This window comes from Brachypodium distachyon, chromosome 1, assembly GCF_000005505.3.
Source record: "Brachypodium distachyon strain Bd21 chromosome 1, Brachypodium_distachyon_v3.0, whole genome shotgun sequence".
NCBI classification, from domain to species: Eukaryota; Viridiplantae; Streptophyta; class Magnoliopsida; order Poales; family Poaceae; genus Brachypodium; species Brachypodium distachyon.
In genome coordinates, this window is record NC_016131.3 from 67,083,914 (window position 1) to 67,110,530 (window position 26,617).

General features: G+C 49.0%; 3 protein-coding genes across 3 annotated transcripts; 2 read left to right on the forward strand and 1 right to left on the reverse strand.

The window, feature by feature from the left end:
• Positions 1 to 3,007: 3,007 nt before the first annotated feature.
• On the forward strand, positions 3,008 to 5,675 carry LOC100821468 (thaumatin-like protein 1b). The gene is made up of 3 exons (XM_003561779.4): positions 3,008 to 3,398; positions 3,485 to 4,247; positions 5,097 to 5,675. The coding sequence occupies exons 1-3, from the start codon at positions 3,338 to 3,340 to the stop codon at positions 5,260 to 5,262; spliced, it is 990 nt and encodes a 329-aa protein (XP_003561827.1). The 5' UTR covers positions 3,008 to 3,337; the 3' UTR covers positions 5,263 to 5,675.
• A 9,226-nt stretch (positions 5,676 to 14,901) lies between these two features.
• Positions 14,902 to 18,685, forward strand: LOC100821781 (auxin transporter-like protein 3). The gene is made up of 7 exons (XM_003561780.4): positions 14,902 to 15,211; positions 15,348 to 15,533; positions 15,659 to 15,771; positions 15,881 to 16,064; positions 16,181 to 16,278; positions 17,235 to 17,700; positions 18,074 to 18,685. Exons 1-7 carry the CDS (start codon positions 15,029 to 15,031, stop codon positions 18,419 to 18,421), a joined length of 1,578 nt encoding a protein of 525 aa, XP_003561828.1. The 5' UTR covers positions 14,902 to 15,028; the 3' UTR covers positions 18,422 to 18,685.
• A 4,444-nt stretch (positions 18,686 to 23,129) lies between these two features.
• Positions 23,130 to 26,507, reverse strand: LOC100842481. Its single transcript, XM_003558311.4, has one exon. It carries the CDS (start codon positions 25,381 to 25,383, stop codon positions 23,461 to 23,463), a length of 1,923 nt encoding a protein of 640 aa, XP_003558359.1. The 5' UTR covers positions 25,384 to 26,507; the 3' UTR covers positions 23,130 to 23,460.
• Between the last annotated feature and the right edge of the window lie 110 nt (positions 26,508 to 26,617).

A 26,617-nucleotide genomic window follows, 5' to 3' on the forward strand; every position in this document is an offset into this window, starting at 1 on the left:
TTAAGCTCCCTATTTAGGGGGAGGAGTTTGGGGCAGAAATCACGCGCCACTACTCCGTTTGTAACGGCGCCGTACACGGGGCAGCGAAGGGACGCGGGCCCGCGGCAAATCGGGGCCCACATGTCGGTTGAGGGCGTAGCCTGGCAACCGACCTAGGAAAGACTCTTCCGGGAACAGGTGATGCCGGCCCACGCCCGGGGGCTACTGTCGCACCAGTGTCACCCGGGGTACCACCGCTGCGCGACGCGTGGGTCCCGTCCCTGAGTTTTCGGGGAAGTTCCATCCCGGGCAGCGGCTACGAGCAGCCCGGCAAACTACCAGCCTGGAAGGACTAGCAGGGCTTCGGGGAATATTCCTACCTTCGCACCTCCCGGGAAGCCGCTTCCCGGGGGGAGGTTCCCGGGTGCGTTGGGCCCGGGCGCTTCCCGGGGAGCGACTTGCGGGGACAGGGGGTTCCTGGGCGCAGGCCCTCAAGTGTGGGGCCCAGTGAGCGTGGGGTGCGTGGCCCCACCGGGGCAAGTAGTAAGGCGCACAGCTCATTAAATGAGCCGACAGGAGGGGCGTTACCCGTCAAGATCATGCAAACAGTGGCTGTCCAATCCTACTCTAGGGTTTTAGACCCTTAGCGGCGGAGGTGGCGTCCATGCGCGCCACCAGCTCACCGGAGGGGGGGGGGAGTTGTATGCCTCCCCGCTCGACACCGGTAGCCCATGCACCTGTGGCATCCCGTTGAGTATAAAAAGAGGACCCCCGCCAACGGTCAAAGGGTTGTAATCTCAGTTGGTTCCAGTAGACGGTAGCGTTCGGTTGAGTTCGATCAGCCCACAATTAGCCTTTAGCATTAGCAGAGAATAGTAAGGAGTACCTAGCCAAAGGGAGAGAGTACCCGGAAACTTACCTGGCAACTTGTAAACACTTGATTCACAACCAATATCAGCTCAGACAAGCAGGACGTAGGGTTTTACACCTCCGGGTGGCCCGAACCTGGGTAAAAACGTGCGTGTATCTATTCCTTGATTACCGCGCACTTTTAGTACATTATTTCGCCGGCCCCGCAGGACCATAATCGGCCGAGCCGGCGATCGCCGGGGCGAACCCCAACACCTGTACCGAACGTAAAAGGGGACCGTGACCGCACGTCCCCGGTGTCGGAGCACCGTGTGACGACACCCTAGAATACCGCTGCGATCGGCAAAGAGGCGGCCGCATGAGAGCCAGCATGTGGTGAAAGATAGTGAACGTGGGCAAATCGGGAGCTAGAGCGGCTTAGCTATGGGTGAATGGGCGGCAACAGGGACGGAGGCGGTGGAGTCGGTAGCAACAGCAGCTGGAGCACGGGAGCCAAGAGCATACTCTGAGGTACAATATTGCCATTGGTCTGTTCTCCTCTTGCTCCAACCTTTCAAGTGTTGAACCCTGTATGCAATTACCTCTTATTTTCACCTGCCCAAACTACCTTGCACGTTGAGAAAAACCGAGCGTAGATGGAGTCACCGATGACATGAATCATGCGAGCGAGAACCCTGGATAAGATTCTGCGCATGTGCGTGCACGCCGTCGGCATGTGACCATCCATGTCCATGGTTGCACCAAACTCGATCTATCTGCGGGCTCGTAACCACCGCACGATCGATGATTGCCGCTTGGGGACGCCCGGAAGGCCGGGATTTTTGGTTGGGCAGGCATGTTCGTTGTTCAGACTTCACAGTGCACATGGATGCAAACTAATAGCTGCCTGGTTCCCCGCATGGGCAGTTCCGTTTCCGTGAGGTCCGTTGCTCGTTCTGAACGAAAATCACAGATCATCCCGCAAACAAGCGGAACACAAAAGTGGAGAGAGGCTTTGTGTGGTGACCATAAAATGGCTTAACGTGGGACCGATGAATGAAGGAGGAACCGGAGGGGGGAGGACGTGAAAGGAAACACGCACAAGTTACATAAACACACACAGATTTACTTAGGTTCAGAGCTCTTTTGCTGAGGTAAGATTTCTACTCCTGCTTTGTTGTATGAGCCGACATAGAGAAGCCCTACAATGGCGCTCCTTGAGCCGTGTTCTTGAGGAAGAAAAAGAAGAAGAGGAAACCCTAGATGCTTAAGTGCTCCGTTCCTTTCTATAGAGTGGTAAGGTTCTATTTTAGGCCGCCCATGTCACACTGACATGTGGGCTGAGTCCTGACGCACTTTCCTTGGGCACCGCCGGGCACATGGTTTGGTTCCCTCCCGGTGGCACCGTAGGAGACAAGACAACTTTACTTTTTCCTGTCACCCTGCAACAAGTACCGCTATCCTCTGCCGGCTACCGTAAGAGATTCTCTTTTGGTGCTTCTCTTGTGCAGTCGGATCTCGACGTGGGCCGAGATCAAGATACTCGTCCTTATCTCATAAGACAATTTAATCATGCCGACATATGTCCAGGATGCCGATTTAGTGTTAGTTTGACTTTACGATGCCGGCATACATAACCATGCCGGCTTTGTCTCCGTCATCTCGGCTAGAGTCGTGTCGTCGTTACTCTAACCGGAATCATTCCCCCAACACTTTGCTTGCATCAGCATACTCCGGCTCAAACCGACCAACGTATGGGGGCAAAACCTAAAATCTCTGAGGCAACTATGGTATATTTTGTGATGAAATCTTTCATTCGGAAAACGTGGTGAAATGAAAGCGCGTTAAGATCTCGTGCAAGGCAAGGTACTGCCACATCTGTTTCGCTGCGAGAAAACGACGTGCCTTGCCCTTCCTACGCCTTCAGAATTAGGTTAACAGAGCTTCTCGGAGGAGGAGGAGAAAAACACAAAGCCAGCACGTAACGGAAAGCATTGGACATTCGGCGTAGCACAACTACTCTGCGTGGAGCGTGTGGTGGTGGCAGAGTTTTCTTTTCTTCCTCTGCTTCCCCTCCCGTTTCTTCTCGTATCATTAACCTCCGCCCGTAATGCACCGCCCCGAAACCAATACCTCTCTATAAACAGAGTTCGACAGCACCAAATCTTTCCTGGCTCTCGCCTGATTAGATATTTCAGGCGGCAACTTCGTCGGCGCCAAGCACGGCCGCCGAGGCAAGCGCGTAAGGACAAGATACAGAGCCGGCGAGAGCCGTTGCCGACATTGTCCCCTTGTGGGCCCACCTGCAGTGTCCGTTGGGCAGATTCGGTTCCCTTTGTTTCCCTGTTTGGGCCGCGCCGTCTATATAAGTCAACTGACCGTCTTCACTTGGTCACCCTCCCGGCCCATCAATACATTACATTACGCAAAAGCAGAGGCGAGGAGAGCAGAGTCACAGAGCTTGGTGCTTGAGGCCCTGTTGACTGAAGTAATCAAGAGTGAGAAAAGAATGGCACGCAGCCCGGCTCATGTCGCTCTCTGTCTCTGGTCGCTTGCTCTTCTGTTTCCAGGTACTCTGCCTCTTTGCAATGTCCACCGTTCTTTGTTTGATTGATGTGCGCGTGGGCGTGTGGCTGATGAGTTCGAGTTCTTGCAGCTGCGCGGTCGGCGACGTTCACGATGACCAACAACTGCGGCTACACGGTGTGGCCGGGCCTCCTGTCGGGCGCGGGCACGGCGCCGCTGCCGACGACGGGGTTCGCGCTGGCGCAGGGGGCCTCGGCAACGATTGACGCGCCGGCGAGCTGGTCCGGGCGCATGTGGGCGCGCACGCTCTGCTCCCAGGACGCCGCGACCGGCAGGTTCGTCTGCGCCACGGGCGACTGCGGCTCGGGCGTGCTCCAGTGCAACGGCGGCGGCGCCGCGCCCCCGGCCTCGCTGGTCGAGTTCACGCTCGACGGCTCCGGCGGCATGGACTTCTTCGACGTCAGCCTCGTCGACGGCTACAACCTCCCCATGCTCATCGTGCCGCAGGGCGCTGCCGCGGCCTCTGCCGCCGCTGCCGCCAATTCCACGGCCGGCGCCGGGCCCAAGTGCATGGCCACGGGGTGCCTCGTCGACCTGAACGGCGCGTGCCCGGCCGACCTTAAGGTCATGTCGACGGCGGGTGCCAGTGCCAGCGCTGTGGCAGCCGGGAGCGCCGTGGCGTGCCGGAGCGCGTGCGAGGCGTTCGGGTCGCCGCAGTACTGCTGCAGCGGCGCCTACGGGAGCCCCAACACGTGCCGGCCGTCGACCTACTCGCAGTTCTTCAAGAGCGCGTGCCCGCGCGCGTACAGCTACGCCTACGACGACTCCACATCTACCTTCACCTGCGCTGCCGGCACCAACTACGCCATCACCTTCTGCCCGAGCACCACCAGGTAAATTCTTCACTTGCGGCCCACTCGTTTTTATCATACGGAGTACAATATATTTGAGAAAATTGAACAAAGAAATTAAGCAATGGGCCAAATGGCGCGAAAGGATGATTAGAACCTGGTCACACATCCACGTCATTTTACAACATACGGGGCAAGTAGGAATACCTGCTAGGCTGATAGTACTGATGCAAAATGGCAGTGCCCATAAACAAACTTCAGAGTGCTAGGTCGATGCAGTCCGCGTCGTGGTACACCGCTGCAACGCGGTTCAGTTTCACACTCCCCGCTGCTATCCATTGCTTGGTTAAAAAATTCATTTGATTGCCGTTGCGACTAGTACCGTCTGGAATTGTTTCTCCACGCTACACTCTGACAAAAAGGTGGTAGTAGTACGGTCACATCATTTGGACCGCAGCGGCCTCTTCAACGGCCAAAATGCAGACGGCAACGGCCAGAACCCACGCGATAGGTACCGCACGCGCATAAGACACCGAGGCACCGAGGTGAGCAGCCCTGACGTGAACAGGCTTCTAGCCGTTTCGCGCGTGCGGCCCCATACGGCCGTGGGCATTGATTTGCCCTGTCCTCGTCCCAACTGCCTCCCATGTTCCCCCGCGCAGGAATCCTCACACAGTAGTCACAGTACCCAGCGTGCGCATTCACGCCTTGTACAAAATATCTGCAATGCATCTCCAAAAATATCTGCCATTGCTACCAGTGTCATTCTGAACTTAACTTTTGTGCCGTATTCTAACCGTATGTGTATTCTAACCCCGTATGTACCAGTGTTTTGTGCCGTATGTCTCGCTTAATTTGCTTGTTTGTGTTTGTTTTTTTTGCTCTCACCAGCGGGAAGTACATCGACGAGAACCCGCAGGCAGCCGTCATGCCGCCCCCGAACGGGACGATGGTCTACGGCAGCGGCGAGCTACTCTCGACCGGCGGCGGCGCCTCCATTGCCGCCCATGCGTCACAGCTCCTCCTCGCCGTCGGCGTCGCAATCGTGCTCCTCTAAGCGGCAATGCACGCGCAACGGGTAGTGTCCTTAACCGGCGCGGCTCTTCTGCCGTGACGGAAGCAGAGATAAACACTCGGGCGAAGGCCAAGAAAAGGGCGGCGGCCGGCGGGGCGGCCAAGATCCAAAAGCAGAGATGAGTACTGACCGATTAAACAAAAATATCTGCACATGGATCGCAGCCTTCCAGAGGGCTAGATAGCTTTATGTCAGGCTTAGGATAAGTAGTTGGCTAACCTTTATTACCTTGTGTAATTTGTTGAGCGGAAATGATAATGTATTCATTGAAGAGTAGTTTCAGCACCAGGGGAGGTATACCTTTACTCCTTCCTCAGGTTAACGTTTCTTCCAAGTTACGCATGTTTATTCTGCTTTGACTTCAGACCACATGATAATACACTGTGAATCGACGACTTTACCGTCTCTTTGCTTGCCGGATTCGCGACACTACTCACGTCAGAATCAAGACACAAAAAATCATAGGAATCAGCCGTGCAATCAATCAAGCCGCATGGGCTTCGAGTTAAACAGTAAGGTTGGTTTGAAGATGGGCCGTCTGTCCTGGGCTGTTGTGTGCCGCATGGGCTTCGAGTTAAACAATAACTAGAACCGGGCTGTTTTTCTCTTTTGGAATTGGAACGTGGAGGTAGTTGGGCCAAACGATTTGAACAGCCCACGTGCTCAAAGGAATCGAGCTAATTCTGCCCCACGGACGGAGCGAGAGCGATGCACGGAGGGACAGATAAATGATGGCCTGGTGGAGGCAGGAAAGGTGACGTTCTCGTGCTTGGATATAAAAGATTTCGATATTCGATATTTTATTTGTACTAGCGGAACAGTTTGAGAATGAAGATTTTTTTTTTGGCCAATAGGTTAAAATTCCGAATATTCTGCAGTTTAGAACAAATAATTATGATAGGATAAACATTTTTATTATGTACGGGAATATATTTTAGACCTCAGGAAAAAAATTCCACATTTGTCTACCCTTGTGAACGATTCACTGTACAACAAAAAAACATTTCAAATGATATACATGATTTTTTTACAACGAAAATCGGTTTCCCATTTTCTATACATGTGAAGTTTTTCTATAAAAAAAGTGAACATATTTTCTATACATGTGAAGATTTTTCTAGATACATCAAAATTTTGACAAACTCGAGACATCTTTTGTTGAACAGAGGGAGTATAAAAAAGTGAACACCTTTTTACAACGAAAATGGGTTTCACCTTTCAAGGAGTACAAGTAAAACACAACACCAATTTATGTGGTACGAGAATTAGTAGGGATGCAAGAGTCATCCCCGGAATGACCCGCTTCTAGTTCAATTCTTAAAAAAATTAATCAAATTTTAAGCCGAAATTTGAATAGGAGATTTGATAATTGAATTATAAGTGGGACATTTGCGGCATCATGTTTGCATTCCCAAGAATAAGTTTCATACTTTATTACAGTGGTGAACACACTGAACCACACCCTTCTTTTTTTGATTTATAAGAATAAAATTGTGAAGCCCGATGAATTTCTTTAATGTACATGACTATTAAACACCCCCCCCCTTCCTTATTATAAAATGTTCTAGTTGTGTCCTAACAGAACGTTTAAAAGTTTGTCAAATTTTATAGAAAAATATACTAACATATACAACTCTAAAATAAGTTTTTGAAAATCTGACATGATATATCCTATTTGTAAGTTGACGATCCGGACGGTTGATTGTTTATCCAATACAATTTCTAATTATATATTCTCTAAATGTTGTACAGTACGATAAGTTCTTTTTGTGAAGTATAGGCTATAGGGGTGATAAAATCATAGAAATAGCTTGTAGATTTACTTCAAGGCCAGAACTAAGTTTAAAGTATTTCCCACAATTACACTTGAAACATTGAAACGACAAGATAACTTCGCAAAGAAATTCCTGGGTAACAATTCATAAAGAAGAAAAATGTTTGGCGCCGTGCGTTTTTGACGCAGAGGCCGGGGGTGTGATACTCTTTGTGTATATCTTCGATATGCCATTGAGATAATAAAGCTTCCATTTTCGAAAAAGAGAAAAATGTTGCCTTCTGATTACCTGCATGCAGAGGAGGGTGTCACATGGTTTATTCACGTTCCCGTCCGATTTCCATGTGATGCTATGATTAAAAAGGCAAAGTGCTGAGATGAGCATCTGTCGAATATGTCAATTGATGCTGGATTTGTTCTTCCAAGATTCCTCCGCACTGTCTGATAAAAGCTCATCATCACTCATCAGCCATTGCCTCACTCTGCACCCACCCGGCCTCGATCTCCGCTCGATCTACAGGCATGTATCAGAGTCGGTATATATAATTGACACCTAGCTAGCATGTTAATTATATCATGCATCGGACGGCGGCGATCGATTTCCCTGAAGCGTCCCCGGGGTGCAACTCCATGTCAAAATGGATGATGATGCTCGTAAAAGCGAAACTAAAAACGCCGCGCATCTTTTACGGACCCTTTTGAAGCATACGAAAGGTGTGCGCGGCCACTTTGTGGATTCAACTGCGGCTGGGTACGTAGCAGATGGGGTTTAATTTGGGACGGCCACGCGCGCCGGCCGCGCAAAAGCGAGGTAGCTTTGAGTCTTTGACCTGATCCCATTGTCCGGCGTCATGACTCGTGGCCTACGTACTACTTTGATCAAGGGCTTTGATCGAGCGTGCTCCAAATCTAGCTTGGTCCCAAACGATGTCGCCTCCTATATATCCTCATAGCTCGATGAAAATAAGGCTGCATTGTTGTTAGACTAATCTTGTATAAGAGTCTAAGTAGACTTAGGTTTATGCATTACTAATCCATGTATGTCTGCTACGTGCAAGTAGTATACGTGTAGGCTGGATTGGAGTAGTCACGTGCAAGGTTGAGTCCAAGTCCTAGTAGTATTATGTCTTGTAGTTCGAATAAAAATACAGCAGTCTTGCCGGATGTGTATATATATACATGGGGGGCTGGCCTTCGTAACACAAGATTGTAACGTGAGATTTACAACAGAAATAAAGACAAGGCACGACAGGTTGCCTTTGGCCATAATTTGGTGATTCTCGTGTGTCTTCGTGTTATTGACTTTTGGGCAAACCCAACTATTGTTTCGTGGGACTGGCGCAGTGGTGACTGAGTGTACGTGATTAACACTGACACCGTACGTACACGTGTACGGCAGCTATATTTGGCTGAACGTGTGTACACTTCGCCATCATGCATGTATCCACCTCGCCGGACAGGCGCCACATGCACTGTGAATCATGCAAGGGTCGCAATGTTGAATGTTCCCATTGAGGCTCAGGTAACGACTAATGCGCGCGAGAAATTAAGGGCGCCCTGCTGCATATATGGAAGCGGAGGCCCGTTCTCTGAATATGTGGCTGTGGATTCTCGCTAAGCAAGCAAGCAAGGGTGGGAGATCGAGGACGAAGTGTTGCGTATTCAGGAGGCGATGACGCAGGGCGCTAATCATGGTGTATTGGTGTTGCGCCCGGCCGGCCCTGTAGCTTATATCTCTTTCTGCCCGGCCGAGCGCTTTCCTGGCTACCGCGCAGCCTATGGACATGGGACATGGCTGCGTACGTCCGGCGTGACGTGCCCCGGCCTCCTCGAGAGCCTGATCTATCGCGGGACTATCATATATTGAGTCCAACGCGCCCCTTAGCTGTACACTACTACAGTCTACTGCTATTGCCACGGGTTCGCAAAAGAGAATGAGCGAGCTTCATCACAGCCTCGTGCTCTCCCGCCATTCATTGCCATTTGCCATCCCTTCTGGCGCGCGCCCCCGGCGCTTGGCGGTGGCCGGTGGCGCATATGTGTGTGGTGCCCTGGTGCGTGGTATGCCGGGCAAAAGTCGCTTTACCACCATGGTGTGCGATGCGCGCACGCCCCCGGCCGCGAAATTGCATCATGCCGTGCCGGCCCCTGGCGTTGGTGCTGTTAGCGTTGAAAATAATAGGCGATCTTTAAAATGGCGAAAGTCATGGTAAACTAATGATTCGAATATTAGCTCTAGCAGCAGGGCAAAATATTTCGGTGCAGGTGGTCATGCAGATTAGGTGTACGTACGTACTAGTGGATGTGAAATGTTTGTTCAAAAGTATAACTAGCATAAGTTTCGAATGAGGGTATAATTCAGCTATATACTTGCTAGCACTAGGGTTCTGCGAACGGCAGTAATAAAGAACAATCTCGCAAAGTTAAAAGGTTGTAACTTATTGAAAAGACTAGAGTGACACTAGAGCAGCTGAAAAGTACCTATATAGGCGGAGTGCTCACCGGAATCGCTAATCATGACCACATGTAGATCATAGCTTCGTGCATATGCTTTCATGTTTCCAATTAGCAAGATGCACTTCAGGTATTTTGGATGGCAATTAGTCTGCGTTTTTTTTTTATTCCACTAGCTGAATGTGAATACTGGAATCACATCATGAATTCATTTACACGGGAAGGTGAAAATTTAAGAAAAGGGAAACTTTTATCAGTCACTGTGCCAGTAACTCGGTTGATTAAAGTTGTCGAGTATGAAATAATACAACTGTCAGAACAGTTTTTCTTTGGCAGTCCCGCTGTTTTGAATGCACATGTATTACAGTATCAGTACATGGGATCCTTTGGTTCCAAGCTAACCGTACTCAATGCTCATTTGGCAGCTTTGTTCTGCTATCCAAAACACTCATCAGACGACAGGCATTGTTTACCGACAGACGAGTTTTCTTTGTCTGATCCCAGGAAAAGCTGTGTTCAGGGCCATATATAACTACGAGAAAAGATGTGCAGTTGCAGTGGTTAAAAACAATTCTAATCCATGTGCAGCTTTATCAAGCCACTGCAGGACATTCTTCAGGCAACCTGACTTCTATTTACACAAGGGTGCCAAAGCAGTCTGCAAATTGGAGACATGATGCCGCGTTCGTTTCAGGATTCTTGGCCAGGGCACTTTCAGATATTATTAGAGATTTAGTACCTTGTACATTGCGCAGATGATGGATATTATTAGAGACTCGGTACCTTGTACATCATCAGACGACAGGCATTGTTTACCGACAGACGAGTTTTCTTTGTCTGATCCCAGGAAAAGCTGTGTTCAGGGCCATATATAACCACGAGAAAAGATGTGTAGTTGCAGTGGTTAAAAACAATATACTAATCCATGTGCATATTTATCAAGCCACTGCAGGACATTCTTCAGGCCACCTGACATCTATCTATACAAGGGTGCCAAAGCAATCTGCAAATTGGAGACATGATGCCGCGTTCGTCTCAGGATGCTTGTCCAGGGTACTTTCAGATATTATTAGAGATTTAGTACCTTGTACATTGCACAGATGATGGATAGAACAGGCTGCGTGTATTTGCCTCTGCATACTGGAACCAAATGTACTCATAACGAATTATAACCATCATTTGATACTCGGAATCAAATTCATGGCAGAGCCAACTACAACATGTGAACAAAAAAAAAATTCCCAATCGATTGCGGCTCGCAGCTCGTGAGGACTTTTCGGACGTGTAGAAGAGACAATACTTCTTTGCAAAAAGATGGCGAGACGAAAGTGGCTTTGTTAAAAACCAAATGAGAATGAGCTAAGTGCCACGCTTGCTTTTAGCTAAGTGTTTTTCATCAGACCTTGGCATGTATTACCGGATGGTACAAACGCCACATACCTCTGTCTCTTGACTCTTGTGTATGTTTTACACTTCGGGGTTCTTAGTCTGAACACAAAACTTCTTCAAGCTATGGGGGTTGAGTGTTAATGAGACATCACCAGATGTACTTGTTTTGCTTCCCTGTTTTTTTATAAGCCCGCGATTCTGTAGGAGAACCGCTCTTATAACTCCAGTCGATCAATCTGGCTTTCTCTTCAGACGAGAGCGAGCAGAAAGCATATGCATGACAGGTATCCAGATATGATGCCGTGTCATCATATATAGAAGATGCAGATGCCTGCTTGTTTTTGTACAGCTTTGGAGATAAGGTAGTAAGGTACCGCTGCTTTAGTATTTGTCACTACGGTGCATCTGTAATTGTGTGTTCTTCCTTGGCAATCACCTCATTGCTTGCCCACAAATAATTTCCCCATCAAGCACTTCGTGAGTAACTAAATTTGGTCATTAATGTTTTCTCAGGCCAGATAACAAACGATGCAAAGTGTTTGCTTAATTGGCAACCACGTTGTGCTCCAACTAAACCCACATACGAGAATGCATGCAGCCCAGCTGTCCAGGATGCTCCACCGTCAAAAGATAGTTGTAGAGCAATGAGCAGCCCTGGCTTTTTCGCCTCGACAAAGCTTTGGGAGGCTAGAAGCCTGGGAGGCCGGGACACTCATTGCAACGCTTTGAGGCCATTGTTGAGCGAATGCAAAGCCGAAGGAATTTTCACGGCATTTGGCCTTTGGAGGAGGCACCCAGCTGTAGCTTTTCCCGACTTTCTGAAGATTCTCCTCAGTTACGGACAGTAAGAGATGTCTGCCGCAGGATGTAAGCAGACAATTTATTCCCCCTCGATCGCTAACTCGCCGCATAACTAATGACAGCGCCAAACCAGATCTTTTATTAGGATCAACACTGAAGACTTCAGAAAACTCAAAACAACCAGCTGCCAGACTAGGAGATCTTATCCGGGCCGGATGCGCGCCGGACTTGAGACCTAACGGATTAACCTGCTCGAGGCCCTGTTTATCTTATCTTATATATCCGTCTTCCAGTAAAAAGATACTGTGGAACGAAGGCGCGACATCTAACACGGAGTCTTGCTCCCCGGGCAGCATTTCGGCCATGCACGATGGATGCGTCGGAGTTCGTTTAGCCAACCAGACGAAGTGATTTTCCTATCTTCCTTCTCATCCTTTCTTCAAGGAATTGAACTTTCTGTTCTCAAGGAACGACATCGTCGACATGAAATGCAGGGAGCCAGGACCATGGTAACATTTAATATTCGGCAGTGTCAAAAAAGCGGAATTGCTAGGAAACAGTCGCCTGAGAATTTGTAATTCTCAGTCGACAGCGTGGTCCGTCGGATCCGCGTCGTGATTCGTGCTGGTACTGTGTACAGACAGCTACGTGGTAAATAAAGTAATGACCGACAATGAACAAGAGCACCTGGTTGGTTCAGTGGTTAGCCGTCTTTCTGCCTAGATCGTGTGTGCGAAGCCCATTGACCTTTCTTTTCCTTTTTGTTTTTATTTTTATTTTTGGTCCCCTTGACTTTCCTTTGTTTGTACTATTATTATTCTTTCTATTTTCGACTCCTTTATTATTTCTGTTTTCTTATTTATTTGCTTTTTTATCTCTTGATTCCTCTTTTGCTTATTTTTTGTTTCCCTTCACTTCCTTTGTTTTCATCGTGGCTTCTATTCTGCACTAACCGTAAAATAGCAATGCTAGCTAATTTTCATCCGCAATTTTTAGAATCGTGCATAAATTTTCACTACAATTTTTAGGATCGCACAAAAAATTCATCTGCAATTTTTTAGAAACACGCATAAACTTTCACCTGCAATTTTTTAGAATCGTGCATAAACTTTCACCTGCAATTTTTAATACCACGCATTAAATTTACCTGTAATTTTTAAAATTGTACATAAATTTTACTTGCAATTTTTTAAAATTTGATCGTTGTTATAGTTTCAGCCTAAGAAAAATGCATATAAATATCCATGCAAATTTTGAAGTTGCACACAAAAATGTCAGTACAATTGTAAAACTTTCACCAACAATTTTTTAAAAATTTCAAGTGCAATTTTTATAAATACACTTAAAATTTCACGTTGGCAGACACACGCACAGATACACGCGTACGCACAAATGAACGCACACACTGACTGAACACACAGCGGACACACACACACCAACACAAACACACACGCACACGGCACACACACATCGACTGAGCGACTTATACCTAGCCACTCCCTAAAAAAAGAGGTAAGCAAAAGATGGGCTACTAGTGACGGGGACAGAGTTTTATGCGTGGGGCACGAACAGGAGATTAGTTTATCAAGTTGGTTAGGCCCGCCCAAAAGGAGAGTCGCCGGACGGGAACACCGTACTGGACTAAAGGAATGTCCCCGAACCAGGTGGCCGTGGCCCCTGGGTCACTCCCGGCCGCCAAATCGCCTTAACGCGGATCCAGTCCCTTGTGTCGCCGTTGGGTCTGCCTAGCACAAAGCGACTTCCAGGGCTCGTTCTCGCAGGGTGTGGAAGGAAAAAGCCAGTACTCGCACGCCGCGGCATACATCCACAAAAATAATCATTTTCCTTTGCTGAACGCTAACGAGACTAAATTAAAACCATGCTGAACTTTTTAGCAATTTCGTGGCAATCTATAACGTTCATGGTGTTGAGGTGGTTAGACTCGTAACGGCGTACAGACGACGGTCATTTTTTTTTAATGTGTTATTTTGAATTACCGTGCTTTGTGTTGATCCCATGTGTTTTCTGCAAGTGAATTTGATCCTCGACAATTGATTTGTAGCAGGTGATGGAGAAGTTGATTGTCGTGAGACAGGTTTCATTGCAGAAAATGGTCTCCGCATTTTTCAATAAATGTCAATTCCACTCCCTAGATAAAGTTGACTTAGTTTTTGATTGATTGAAAAAGTAGTACTTACAATAGATCAATACAATCAACACAAAAACCAACAACAATTGTCTAATAACACTGTAAGTTTTATCCAGATTTTTGGAAGTCAACCTCTCAAAACTCACCCGCTATATCTTGACCTTACTCTGTGCATCCAATAAACAAGCTACATAACACCAAGCTCGTAAGCTGGACTAACCACATTAGTAAATATAAATATACAAATGTTCTATTAACTAATTATGAGGTGACTATGCCGGTGAGACAAGCTCTTCAATTTGTAATTGGGTACCCGAACTATCGTTCTTGTTGAAATATATTTGAGATCTTTAAATGAACTGGTTAGATGTCTCAATTCAATATGATATTAGAACCATGAGGTTTTAAGTATAAGACCCGACATTCATCGATCCCACGTCTAGACAACACGAGGACAACATGAGGACGTTGAAATAGATTAAGCATTTTTTTCTCCATTTGGTCGATCTTTTGGGTGAACTGGTTGGGAGGTCATGAGTCGAAGAGTCAACCAACTCAAGGTCACAAGATTTTTGCACGAATCTAAATCGACATCCATAGCCATCCCATTGAGACTTACAAATCCTTTACAATCATGACCTTTGCACGTTAGAAATTGCAAAACCGTTGATTATAAACAGTCGATGTATCGAGTGGAGCCTATCGATGTGTGGAGAGCGTGGAAATATATTATGGATCGATTTTTTAGGTGAACTCGTATGAATTCAATAGTTCTGTGCTTCCCCTGATACTTTCCCCGAGAAGCACAATGGGACAAGAGATCGAATCAGCTCTACTGAGTCGCTGCCTCACTTTTTCTTTTGTCTTTTTCCCTCCCCGTTGGTAGCCAAGAGAGCTCGTGGAAAGAACAGAGGGATTATCATACAAAGACAATTTTCTTTGTGCTCACATGTTGAACTTCGTTCACCCTCCATGGCTCCCTGCTAGCACCCCGGCCGGCCAGGACCCCGTTGCATATATACGGCCCCAACTCCCCCTCCTTTCTTTACTTCACTAGACAGAAAGAGGCATAGCGAGAGGGATACGAACCCAAGGGCTCTTCTCGAACGCAAGAAACGGGCGAGCAGACGGCACGCCACCTTGGTGTGAGCAAAGCAAAAACTAGCTAGGCCAGAGTGATCATGGCGGCGGCGGCCAACGGAAGCCTCGCCGACGAGAAGGCGCCGGAGACGATCGGCGTCGGGCGGTACGTGGAAATGGAGCAAGACGGCAACTCCGGCAGCACCGCAAAGTCGCGGCTCTCCGGGCTGCTCTGGCACGGCGGCTCCGCCTACGACGCCTGGTTCAGTTGCGCCTCCAACCAGGTGAGATCCATCACGGCCGTTTTTTTCTCATGCCGATAATATTGTGCGATAGCTGCGCTGTAGCACACCGTTGCTACTGCTACTACTGTCAGTGCTCACATTGTGCTCGTGGTTTCTATCGGTGCTACATCATCAGGTGGCGCAGGTGCTCCTGACCTTGCCCTACTCCTTCTCGCAACTGGGGATGCTCAGCGGCATCCTGTTCCAGCTCTTCTACGGCTTGATGGGCAGCTGGACTGCGTACCTCATCAGCATCCTGTACGTGGAGTACAGGACCAGGAAGGAGAGGGAGAAGGCAGACTTCAGGAACCATGTCATCCAGGTATATATTAACTAAGAAGAAACACGGACCGATCAATTAATCCCCACTGTTTCTGGCAACACCCATTTGTTACCCGTCTTTCACGCAATTGTCTGAAGAACCGACACGATAAAATGATTTTGCAGTGGTTCGAGGTGCTGGATGGGCTGCTTGGGAGGCACTGGAGAAATGTCGGCCTCGCCTTCAACTGCACCTTCCTCCTCTTCGGCTCCGTCATCCAGCTCATCGCCTGCGCCAGGTACGCACCGTGTAGTTATCATATAGATCACGCATGCATGCATCATCAGTGCTTTGGCTAATAAGTAAAGAAGGGCGTCTGATACTCTGATCTGGTGTCCGGTGTGCAGCAACATCTACTACATCAACGACAGGTTGGACAAGCGGACATGGACCTACATCTTCGGGGCGTGCTGCGCCACCACGGTGTTCATCCCGTCGTTCCACAACTACCGGATCTGGTCATTCCTCGGCCTCGTCATGACCACCTACACGGCCTGGTACCTCGCCATTGCTTCCATCCTCCATGGACAGGTACGTACGTGCGTCTGTTAGCCTGGCGTTGTTTGTGACATCGATCTGACGTATCGGCCTTATGATGAACTGAAGAGCACTTTGTGCTGTCCATTTTGTGGGTGCGTGTACTTTAGGTTGATGGCGTGAAGCACTCGGGCCCGACCAAGATGGTTCTCTACTTCACCGGGGCCACAAACATTCTATACACCTTCGGAGGCCATGCTGTTACTGTGTAAGGCAACAAACATGCACCCACCCTTTTTCTCGTGTTAATTAGTAGTAGTACTGCGAACAGCGAACAATGTCAGTAGTTTACATTAGTAGATGACTACATGTCTAATTAAAGAAACACGAACTGGTCACACGTAGTCACATTCCATGTTTGTGGCGTGGAGGTATCTTTACGGCCTTGGACCACTGGTTTCTGGCTCCGGGACGTCGCCAAAATTCTGTAGTCCGAAGGCACCGAATGCCACTGTGTATTGCACAACAACCCATAGACTGGCGTTGGTGAATAGACTGCACGTTTCAGAATGTAACCACAAGTGTACACGGTAGTCCATTTCTTGCGTGTTGGGGATGAACACGACAGCGTTGGCCCACAACTGCTTTGAGCATCTCGAACTGAAGGGGTAAACTAGTAAGCTGACGACACCACCCATGACCCATATGCCATCCGTGGCAAGGCCAGCCAAACAACTTCTCTGCACTTGTTCAGCCTTGGCATCAGTCTCTCCTTTTCAGCTCATACACAGCCACTGACGGGGTAACCCTGCACTCACACACAAGCAAATGTGTGAGCTGTTTACCCGTGCTACAAACCTTGTGCTCCGGCCGTCTCATCTCATTCATTGTTTGGACATTCAAAGGGAGGAGCTCCTGCCTATAGTCCTTGACCCGTGCTAGCTACGGTACCCCCATTGACAGATGCAGGTGCCCAAGTAGCTCTAGCTGTACCTCTAGTTTGTAGAGCCGCAGCACTGCACACACAAGAAAATGGAAGGCAAAGACGCCACGCTTCAGCTCAGATCAGTGTCCGGTCGCCTCGTTGCAGGCTTGCAGTAGAACACAACGCTCCATCAATCAGAGCAAACGCTCATTAATCTGCTGTCTAAAGTAGTCAAACGCATGAAAGTAAGGAAATCCATTTCACAGTAACTAAAATCGGGCGTCCGTGCGTGTGTGCAGGGAGGTGATGCACGCGATGTGGCGTCCGCAGAAGTTCAAGGCGATCTACCTGATGGCGACGCTGTACGTGCTGACGCTGACGCTGCCGTCGGCGGCGAGCGTGTACTGGGCGTTCGGGGACGACCTGCTGACGCACTCCAACGCGCTGTCGCTGCTGCCGCGCACGGCGTTCCGGGACGCCGCCGTGGTGCTCATGCTCGTCCACCAGTTCATCACCTTCGGCTTCGCCTGCACGCCGCTCTACTTCGTCTGGGAGAAGCTCATCGGCCTCCACGACTGCCGCAGCCTCTGCAAGCGCGCCGCCGCAAGGCTCCCCGTCGTCGTGCCCATCTGGTTCCTCGCCATCGTCTTCCCATTCTTCGGGCCCATCAACTCCGCCGTCGGCTCCCTCCTCGTCAGCTTCACCGTCTACATCATCCCGGCCTTGGCGCACATGATCACCTACCGCTCCGCACCGGCCCGTGAGGTACATTTCGCCATTCATCAGTTTTTTACTGTTTTCGCAGGTACTAGCTGTACCTTTTATGATTCAGAACTGCAGTAACCTTTTGCTTTCACTTTAGCTTCGGAGTTTAGCAGCAGGATTTGTCGCCTTTTTTCTTTGGGCATCTCGTAGCTTGCTTGCTTTTTACACTTTCACTTCGAGCTACCTAGGTGCCTAGGTCGTGATTAGATGTCACTCGGCGCAGCACGCCAAGCTCTGTCTGTCTCCCTATGAATGATTAATTGGCGAAACACAGTTAGCACTTGTAATATATTACCAGTGTACTGAATGTAAGGCAAAACTGCGCGAGTATTCTGTTTCTGATATGCCCTTAATTATTGTGATGAAACTGCAGAACGCGGTGGAACCGCCGCCGCGGTTCGTGGGGCGATGGACGGGCACGTACATGATCAACGCGTTCGTGGTGGCATGGGTGCTGGTGGTGGGCTTCGGCTTCGGCGGCTGGGCCAGCATGACCAACTTCATCCGCCAGATCGACACCTTCGGGCTCTTCACCAAGTGCTACCAGTGCCCCACGACGGCCCAGCCCGGCCTCGCGCCGCCGCTCCCGTCGGCCGCTCCGGACGCCTCCTGGCCGTTCCCCGGCGTCCTCTCCAACTTCACAATGCCAGCCCCTGCTCCTTCTCCGGCGCATTTCTTCCGCCACCCCCGGCATCACAGCCACGGGCCGGCTTTGAAGTAGTATAAACCTACTGTTAGTCTAGTGCGGCACAAGTTAGCAGGGAGCTTGTTGTGTTTTCTTTTTCTCTTGGATTCAGAGAGAGGCGATGACTGATGAGGACTGTTGTTCTGTGCTGTGTCCTGGCATGATGCATCTAGCTGTTGCTTTCTCTTATTCTCATGCATGCTCTCCTCTGTTTTGGGGTACACCATTCAGTGCTGTATCATTGGCAGTACTAAGGTGGTAATTTATGCACTCAGGACTCAGGAGTCACGACTTCAGGAACTTTTGTCCTTATTTCAACCCGGGATCCCTCCTCTTTCCATTACTTTCATAACGAAAATACAAACAGTCTTGAACATAAACGAGAGAAAGATCAAGGGAAAACGAGGGGAGGGAGACCGTCAGGTAACCACGTGGGCAGGAAACCTACTGACCAAGCCTTGCAATCAAGGCTTGAATATAAGACGAAAACCTGCCCCTAACCTACAACCTAACACAGCGGTTTAAGTGTTATTACGGACCAAAGTTCACAGGCAAACGGCCACCAGGCCACAAAAGGAACAGTTTTAAACTCTCATCACAGGTGCAGCAGCAACCAAAGCTAATCGTTGGTGAGTCGAGCACACGCCAGTGGGTTCACAGGTGCAGCAACCGTCATCGCGCCTTCCCCCATGCGCCTCATCAGATTCTGGGCGTTGGCCACCAGGGTTTTAGCCCCCTCCTTCACGAGTTCAGCATCCACAGGCTTCTGTAAACCTGACCAAGAAACAAGAAACGAACAGATAGCAAAAACGATCTCAAACGGTGATCTCATTATATGGTTGTCAAAAGTTACTCGATTGCGGCACTTCCAAGTTGCCCAAACCACCGCCGCAAGTCCAACAGAATAGAATTTTTTTTTCCCCTGGCAAGAAAGCATACATCCAAGCATAAAACTGCCACAAAAATTTAGGGATCATATTGGTGTTGAATAAGGATCCAACCACCCCCCAAACCACCTTAGCAACAGAACAACCAAAGAAGAGATGATCAGTTGTTTCAGCATGATCACAGAAAGAACATAAAGGGGATCCAGGCCAGTTTTTCTTTTTCAAATTATCTCTAGTCAACATTGATTTATGAAATAAAAGCCATAAGAAGATTTTAATTTTCAGAGGAACTTTTGTCCTTATAGCTTGTTTTCTGTGAACTTTACTCGCTCCCAATGAGTAGCTAACTAGCTACCACTCCAAGAGATTGATAAGAAGTTAGAGGAAATTGCACATTCCACCACCTATTGGGAATGTTGTTGCGCAGAACACCACTTCTACGAAATTTTTGCATATTTCACCACATATTGGTCTAATGAGTTGCAGATAGGCCCTAATAGCATGTTAGACGTTAATCACATTTCTGACCTGTGGGTCCCGCATGTCAGTGCCAACGTGTACCGACCCCTTTGCCACGGTGGACCAGGTCGGGTTTTGAACCAACTGGTTAAGGAAATCACGTCTGATTAGGTTCCAAAAATATGGTAAATCAGGTCGGGTCGGGTCTACCTCCACCGAATCGGGCATGATTTCATTTTAATCGGTTGGCTCGGATCCGACCCAGTCCACCGTGGTAAGGGGTTCGGTCCACGTTGGCACTGACACGCGGGGGTCCACATGTCAAAATGTGGTTAGCTCACCTAACACGTTATTAAGACCTATCTGTAACTCATTAGATCAATATGTGGTGTGCACTAAAAAAAAAGATCAATATGTGGTGAAATCTGTAAAAAATTCGTAGAAGTGCTGTTTTGGACAACATCGTCCCCAATAGGTGGTGGAATGTGCAATTTCCTCTAAGAAGTTATGTAAAAAAACTTTCATTATCTAAAAAAAGCAGAGATTGAACAGAACTTATGTTTCCATTGTCTAAAAAAGGCAGACATACAGAATGATATTTTTCTGTGTAACATTTCCGTGACGTACTCGCAGCCATACCAAATGTACATTTTCTGTGCCGATGTGGACAGAAAAGGCGATTGGCACAATGCATCGTTTCTTGTGAACACCTGGACGACAACGTGAATACCGGACAATGCCAGTCCGCAGCCTGCTAGAGGAGGCCTCGTTAGGGCATGTACAATGGTTGATAAGACTGCGTTATCTTAGGTGTGCCACGTCAATTAGAAAAGACAACAAAACATATTGTACAATGGGTTATCTCTTAGTGTTATATCTTAAAATTAATGCTTAGATGAATGAAATTAACTAAATAAATGCTAAGAAAAAGCAAAATCTAGTATAATGAAAATTTTGCCTTATCTTTGTCTTATGATTCTTGTGAAGAGATCATCTCTTAATTAAGAGAAGACTTTTGCTTTTTTTTCATCATTTCTTTCTCTTTCACGTGAGATTTTATCCTATGTAGCATCGCTGGGGGAAGACTGACCACCGAAGAAGGCCAACAACGCGGCCCGCGCTTGCAAAGGCCCTGCCTGGTCGATCTAACCCGTACATATGCATCTAAATGGGCTTAAGTTTAGGCCATAATAACTCGTTTGACCCCCAAAGAAAGTAAATTTTACAAAAACGGGTTTGCTAAAATAAACAGGTAGCCACACCGAGTGGATGCAACCTTTCGTTGTTAGGCTGTGCAGTTCCTCCGAGGATGCTTTAAGAGAGGTTGCGGGAGATTCTTGGGAGGTGGGTTTTTACCGGGTTTTTTCTTTGCTAGATCTGAAATTCAGAAGCGATATGATTCTGAAATTAGCATCTAAATTACGATCCACTTTCACTGTTTATTTTCTTGTACGTGTTTTAAAACTAGATGTCGTATTGATATGTTTTGACAAATTTTGTTGTTTATTTTCCCCCGCTTTGATTGATATTCATGTTTTACTCATATGTCCGGAGAAACCTAAACAAGTGCAGTCATGCACATAAGCAGTTGATATGCATAAAAGAATCCTTGCAATTTATCAGTGCAACCATAGAAAAGAACTTCTGGACATGGGCAACTGTCAGCTCAACATATAGTACTATGTCAGAATCAAGAGAGTCACAGTTTTGCTTCGATACGTTACACGCAAGTCTAGTCAAGTCAACCTTTATTCAGTACTGTATATCGACCCCTTGTCCCGAGGACTACCCAAATGCATTCAGCTGCACTTGTTCGTGTAGTTTATTCAGAAGGATAATTGCTCGTATGTACGGTCGATTGTGGTCGGCAGTTTCATTTTCACACGAGATTTTGACCGGCTGTTCAAAACATTATTTACCTTTTTTATATCTTATTAATGTGTGTAGTAGTATTTCTGCTATTAACCTGAAGTTTCTAATTGTATTTTGCACCCCACCAACCTGGCACCGATAACATGATTGCCCCACAAGCATGCTCGAAGAGAGAGATGACATCTTCCTACCCGCAGAAAAAAAGACACCAGCCAAGCCCTGCCAACCTGCGCCTGTGCATTTTTGCACCAATACGCCGGCAAGCAACGGGCGCAGGAATCGTTCGCCAATGATTTGGCTGCCGGCTTCCGTGATTTCTATGCGCACTTTTGTTTTTTTTATTTCATCTCTGTTGTTTTCTAGCAATAGTGAATTACCATTGATTGAATTAGCAGAGAAAAAGTAAATTAGCAGCAGACCAAACAACAACCCAAACTATTTTGTCAAAATATTGATTTGTATTGTGGTCGGAAACCAAACAAATACAACTCACCAATTTTTTGGTCATGTCCTTGTTTTGGTCCTGCCAAAAATTTGGTAGGGTTAGCTGGGGCAAAAACCAAACACACCCTACATCTTGTCAACCAGATCTTCGTTGACTTATAGGTTGAAAGAAAACATTATAGCATGCAAGAGATCATTGAGGTGTTTGACTATGACAAGATTTCGTAAACAGGAGTAGCCATTGTGCATTTGCCTCGTGCTAACTTACACGCTCCCGACAACCGAAACTGCAGATTTTCAAATGATTGAAGCCCGGGGAGAATATTTTTCAATAGCCTTCTAGATGTTGACTAGCCTCAACTTTTTCAAAATTTCCTCACAGCTGGATAGCTACCCATTCTGAAATTTTCACACCATCTTGAAAATGTGTTATATAAAGAAGAGTCCGCATTCAGGGCCTTCGACTTCGGAATAAGGCTTTCTCACTCCACTTGAAAATACACTCGGATATGAATTAGGATACAGACATGAATCACATAACTGCTTTTGTTAACACTTGTTAGAAGTTAGAACAGACTATCTATCTGTAGAGGTTGATACCTGCTTCTTGTAGGCCCCAATAGGTTTACTCTTATTCAACTAGTAACGAAACATTGGCCGACCAGTGAAGCTTTTAAAATCATATAAGTTTGCATATCTTCAAAGTTTCATTGCATGTTAAGTGCTAACACTTCGCCTCTACTACAATATAACTCCACTAGCAAAGGGGATGCTAGAATACGATACAAAATGAGTTAAGAGTCAAGGAGAAACTAAAGTGAAGTCTATCTAATCTAGCCTAGATTATGGTTGAAAGCTTGTGTATAAATAAACAACAAGCGCTGCCTAACAAGTTGACCAGACGTCAAGCCATTCCAAAATAATAAGTCACATTTGACTTGTCACTTTGAGTAGTACTACTTCAAGTTTCAAAAGCTATAGGAAATTGGTAGAAATTTAAATAGCATGAGATAATATTTCAAGATAAATACAATGGCATGATTTTATATGACTCATAAATATTCTTGCGCACAAATTGGTGGTCAATTGTTTTAGCGTCGATTGCACACATAATAAGAACTGTTTTGAAACGGAGGAATTATTGTGCCTGTACAAGCACCTATTTTTTGTCAGTTCAGCATCGTGCATAAGAAATGATCTGCACAAATGCCTCAAGAACAAGTTACAGCTGTCTCTACCATTTCCTTGAAGACAAGCAGAATGGTGAATGATATGTACACTCTACCAATGAACACAATTCGAATCTGGAATCAGCAAAGAACATAGACATAAATCTGCTCTAATACTACTTTTTTTTTACCCAACTCCTCCGGTGAATATTGCTGGTGCCGACATCGACCATCCCCAGTTCACCTATACGGTAGATCCCCTGGACTGGAAGAGATCCAACTGAGCCTTGGCCCCCGTCAGCAGTGCCTCGACGCGCAAGTCCTGCACCAATTGCACCTGCTTCGACGCCCACAGGAGCACGGCCAGCACCCCAGCCTGCGCGACCTCCTCGCTCTCCGGGAAATGCATCGCGACGTAGCAGAGCAGTATGAGCGCCTCGATCTGCAGCTGGTCGCCAAGGTACACGAGCTGAACGAGGTGTCTTGCCCCGCCGCCGTCGACGATGGCCCTGCAGTGGTTTTCGTGCAGGTGGTTCTCCTTGCACGCGAACTTGGTGAGCGCCACCACGGCCTCCTTGGTGACCGGTGGCTCGCGGTCGTCCAGCAGCCGCACCAGCGGGCCAATCACGCGGGTCTCGCTTGCCGTGAACGTGCGCGATAAGCAGCCCAGGGAACTGATGCATGGGAGCAGCAGCTCGTCGTAGTCTCCCTTGCGCACAATGCAGAGCAGCTGCTCCACCACTGCCTTGGCTGCCGGCGAGCTGGGCTTGAACGCAGACTGCCGCAATGCGAGGTTGTGCTCGGCGACACGGGTGATCTCCATGATCGCCATTGCTGAGTAGAACCGGAGATGCGTGCCCGCGCCGCTGTCGCCCGTCTCGAGCAGCCTGGCGAAGCAGAGGAGCCCGCGAGACTCTGTAATGCTTTTGCAGACTCCCGGATGGCCGCGGGCGAGCTTCCACAGAGCCTTCGCCGCCGTGGCCTTCATGAGCGCCCTGGTGGCAGGGTCCTCGGTCTCGCGCGATCCACGGCCGCTCGAACCGTTTGAGCTCAGTTGGGGCCTGCCGGGTGAAGGCGTGACTCGGGTCATCGTCGACGTCGTCTGGTTGTTGCCTGCAGCTTGCGACGAGCTCGGCCGGTCGTTCGCAGAGTAAGTAGAGACTCCTGGGAGCATGCTGGGCGTGCTGGCCAGCACAACAGAGTGAAGCGACGTCATGGGCTCCGGCGGCGCCGGCGACGGAGGCTTGCTCCGGGTACTGCTGCTTCCGCCGACAGAGTACCTGCTGTGCTCCTGGATGGTACCGGCGACGAGGTGACTGACGAGGTGCCGAACCGTGTTGTTCTGCGCGAACAAGTCCTGGCATATCTGGCTGTGGTGCGCGAGCGACGCGATGGCCTCGGCGACCGCGGCCTGGACGCGCATCGGCGGCTCCTTCAACGCGGCCGCGTAGACCGAGCACACCCCGGCATGGAGGAGCTTCTCGACGCTCCTCTCGTCGCGGCCAAGGAACCCGAGCGCCGTGGCGGCAGCCTCCTGCCCGTCATCGGTGCCTTCCTTGAGCAGCCTGACGAGGGGCGCCACGCCGTCCTCCTCGACGATGAGCTTGGCGAAGTGCGGGTTGTCTCGAGCGAGGGAGGCCAGGGTGGAGGCCGAGTCCGCCCGCACGGCGAGGCTGCCGGTGTGGAGCCGCGCGATGTGGTCCCAGATGATGAAGAGTATGGGTTCGTTCTGCGCGATGTTGGGCAGGCCGCGCAGGTCGGCGTCCTCGCCGTCTTCGGCATCGGCGGCTTCGGCGCGTGGGGACGAGATGCGGATGAGCCAGGCGATGTCCTCGAGCGCGGTGTCGAGCAGCGCGAAGGTGCGCGGGAAGCCGTTGACCGGGTTGAAGGTCAGGAAGCGGCGGAGGCGGGAGTGGCTCTCGAAGCACCTGGCCGCCATGGCGTCGGCCTTGGCCAGCGCCTGCAGGGTGCCGGCCACGATGCGCTCGGCGGGGCGCTCGTACAGCTCGGCGCGCGCCGCCTGCCGCAGCGCCGCAGCCAGCTTCTCGGCGCGCGCGCGCAGCTCCTTGCACTCTGGCCGGAAGCACTGCCCGGAACCGGCCTGCTTCGCCACATGGTCCGCGAGCTTGATCGGTTTCGCCAGCATCGTCTTCGTCCCCTCCCCCATCTCTCTTCCTATTGCTTGCTCTGCTCACCAAAAACTCAAACTCAAACGGGCAGCGAAGCAACTGCAGAAGCCTGGTCTCTTGCAAAATTGTGCACAACGTGCGGGTCCGAGCGGCTTGAACAGTTGAACTTCCCGGGATCGAGCTTAAATTGGGTCGTTTTACCAAGCTGCCAAGGACAAGCCCCAAAATAACACCGCCACCAACGAATTGCCGATCGGAACGAAGCTGGTGATGGGGATAGGTGAGGCGGCAGCAGGTACGTGGGTTCCTAAGCCGCTGTTTTGGTAGTAATTGGTTATCCTTTGATCTCCCGTTCCGTCTCTTTGAGAGCAACAGGCCAACTGACGAGACAGGAGAAGGGGGATGGGTTTTACCGGGATGGTCTGGTGCTGCTGCCGTACTGCCGTGTAGTCAGCTGCGCGTCAATTGGTGCACTCTTGGACCGATCGCAGTGGGACTCGCTGGCAATCGGCAGCCTGCCGCTGAGCCCGGCTGGTGTTCTCGTCGGGACTCGGCCAGGAAAAGGATGCCGTGCCTGCCTGCCTGCGGCGCGTTTACAAGGTTAACACCGTACCAGCGTCTGGTCATCGAACTGTAATCTCTTGGGAGCGTGCTAATGCTAAAAGCTCGCCCGTTTCTCTATCGATCAAGATCCTAGAATAACTGAGGTGTCGGCTGGTCAAGCAAGTGCATGCTGGTATGGTGCAATAGGACACCACAATTTCCCTCCCTCTTCGGCTGCTGGACTCGTAGTAATTCCACTTCTTCCGGCTAGAAAACAAGTCCGGTCAGAACTGGCCGACGCCATCTAAGAAAATTCCCATTGTAATTCCGGATCGAGGAGCGCAAGCGCGCGGTAGTAAAATATATAGGCCCAGTGGTCCCCTGTAAATCGCATACATAATTGTGTGCAATGATATCTCTCCCTGGCGCCTTTGCTGCCTGGTTTGTGGTTTCACACTTGCGTCGTAAGAAACCGGGCGGCAAAACATCTCATGGTCTCCTCTCGCCAGTCACCAGACCTTGTTCTGAACTTCTGCACAGACAACCCACACCAACCGTGGAAGCCATATCTTCTTTCCCCGCTTAATGGGAAGGTACTAAAGCTGGTACCAGGTGAGGAGAGAGAGATTAGGTTTGTGGGAAGTAACAACTTCTCCAACCGTCCGTTACTATGGTTTGTTACTAAAATCTGAAACAATATTTAAATGATGCATGTGTGGCTTTCTTGTA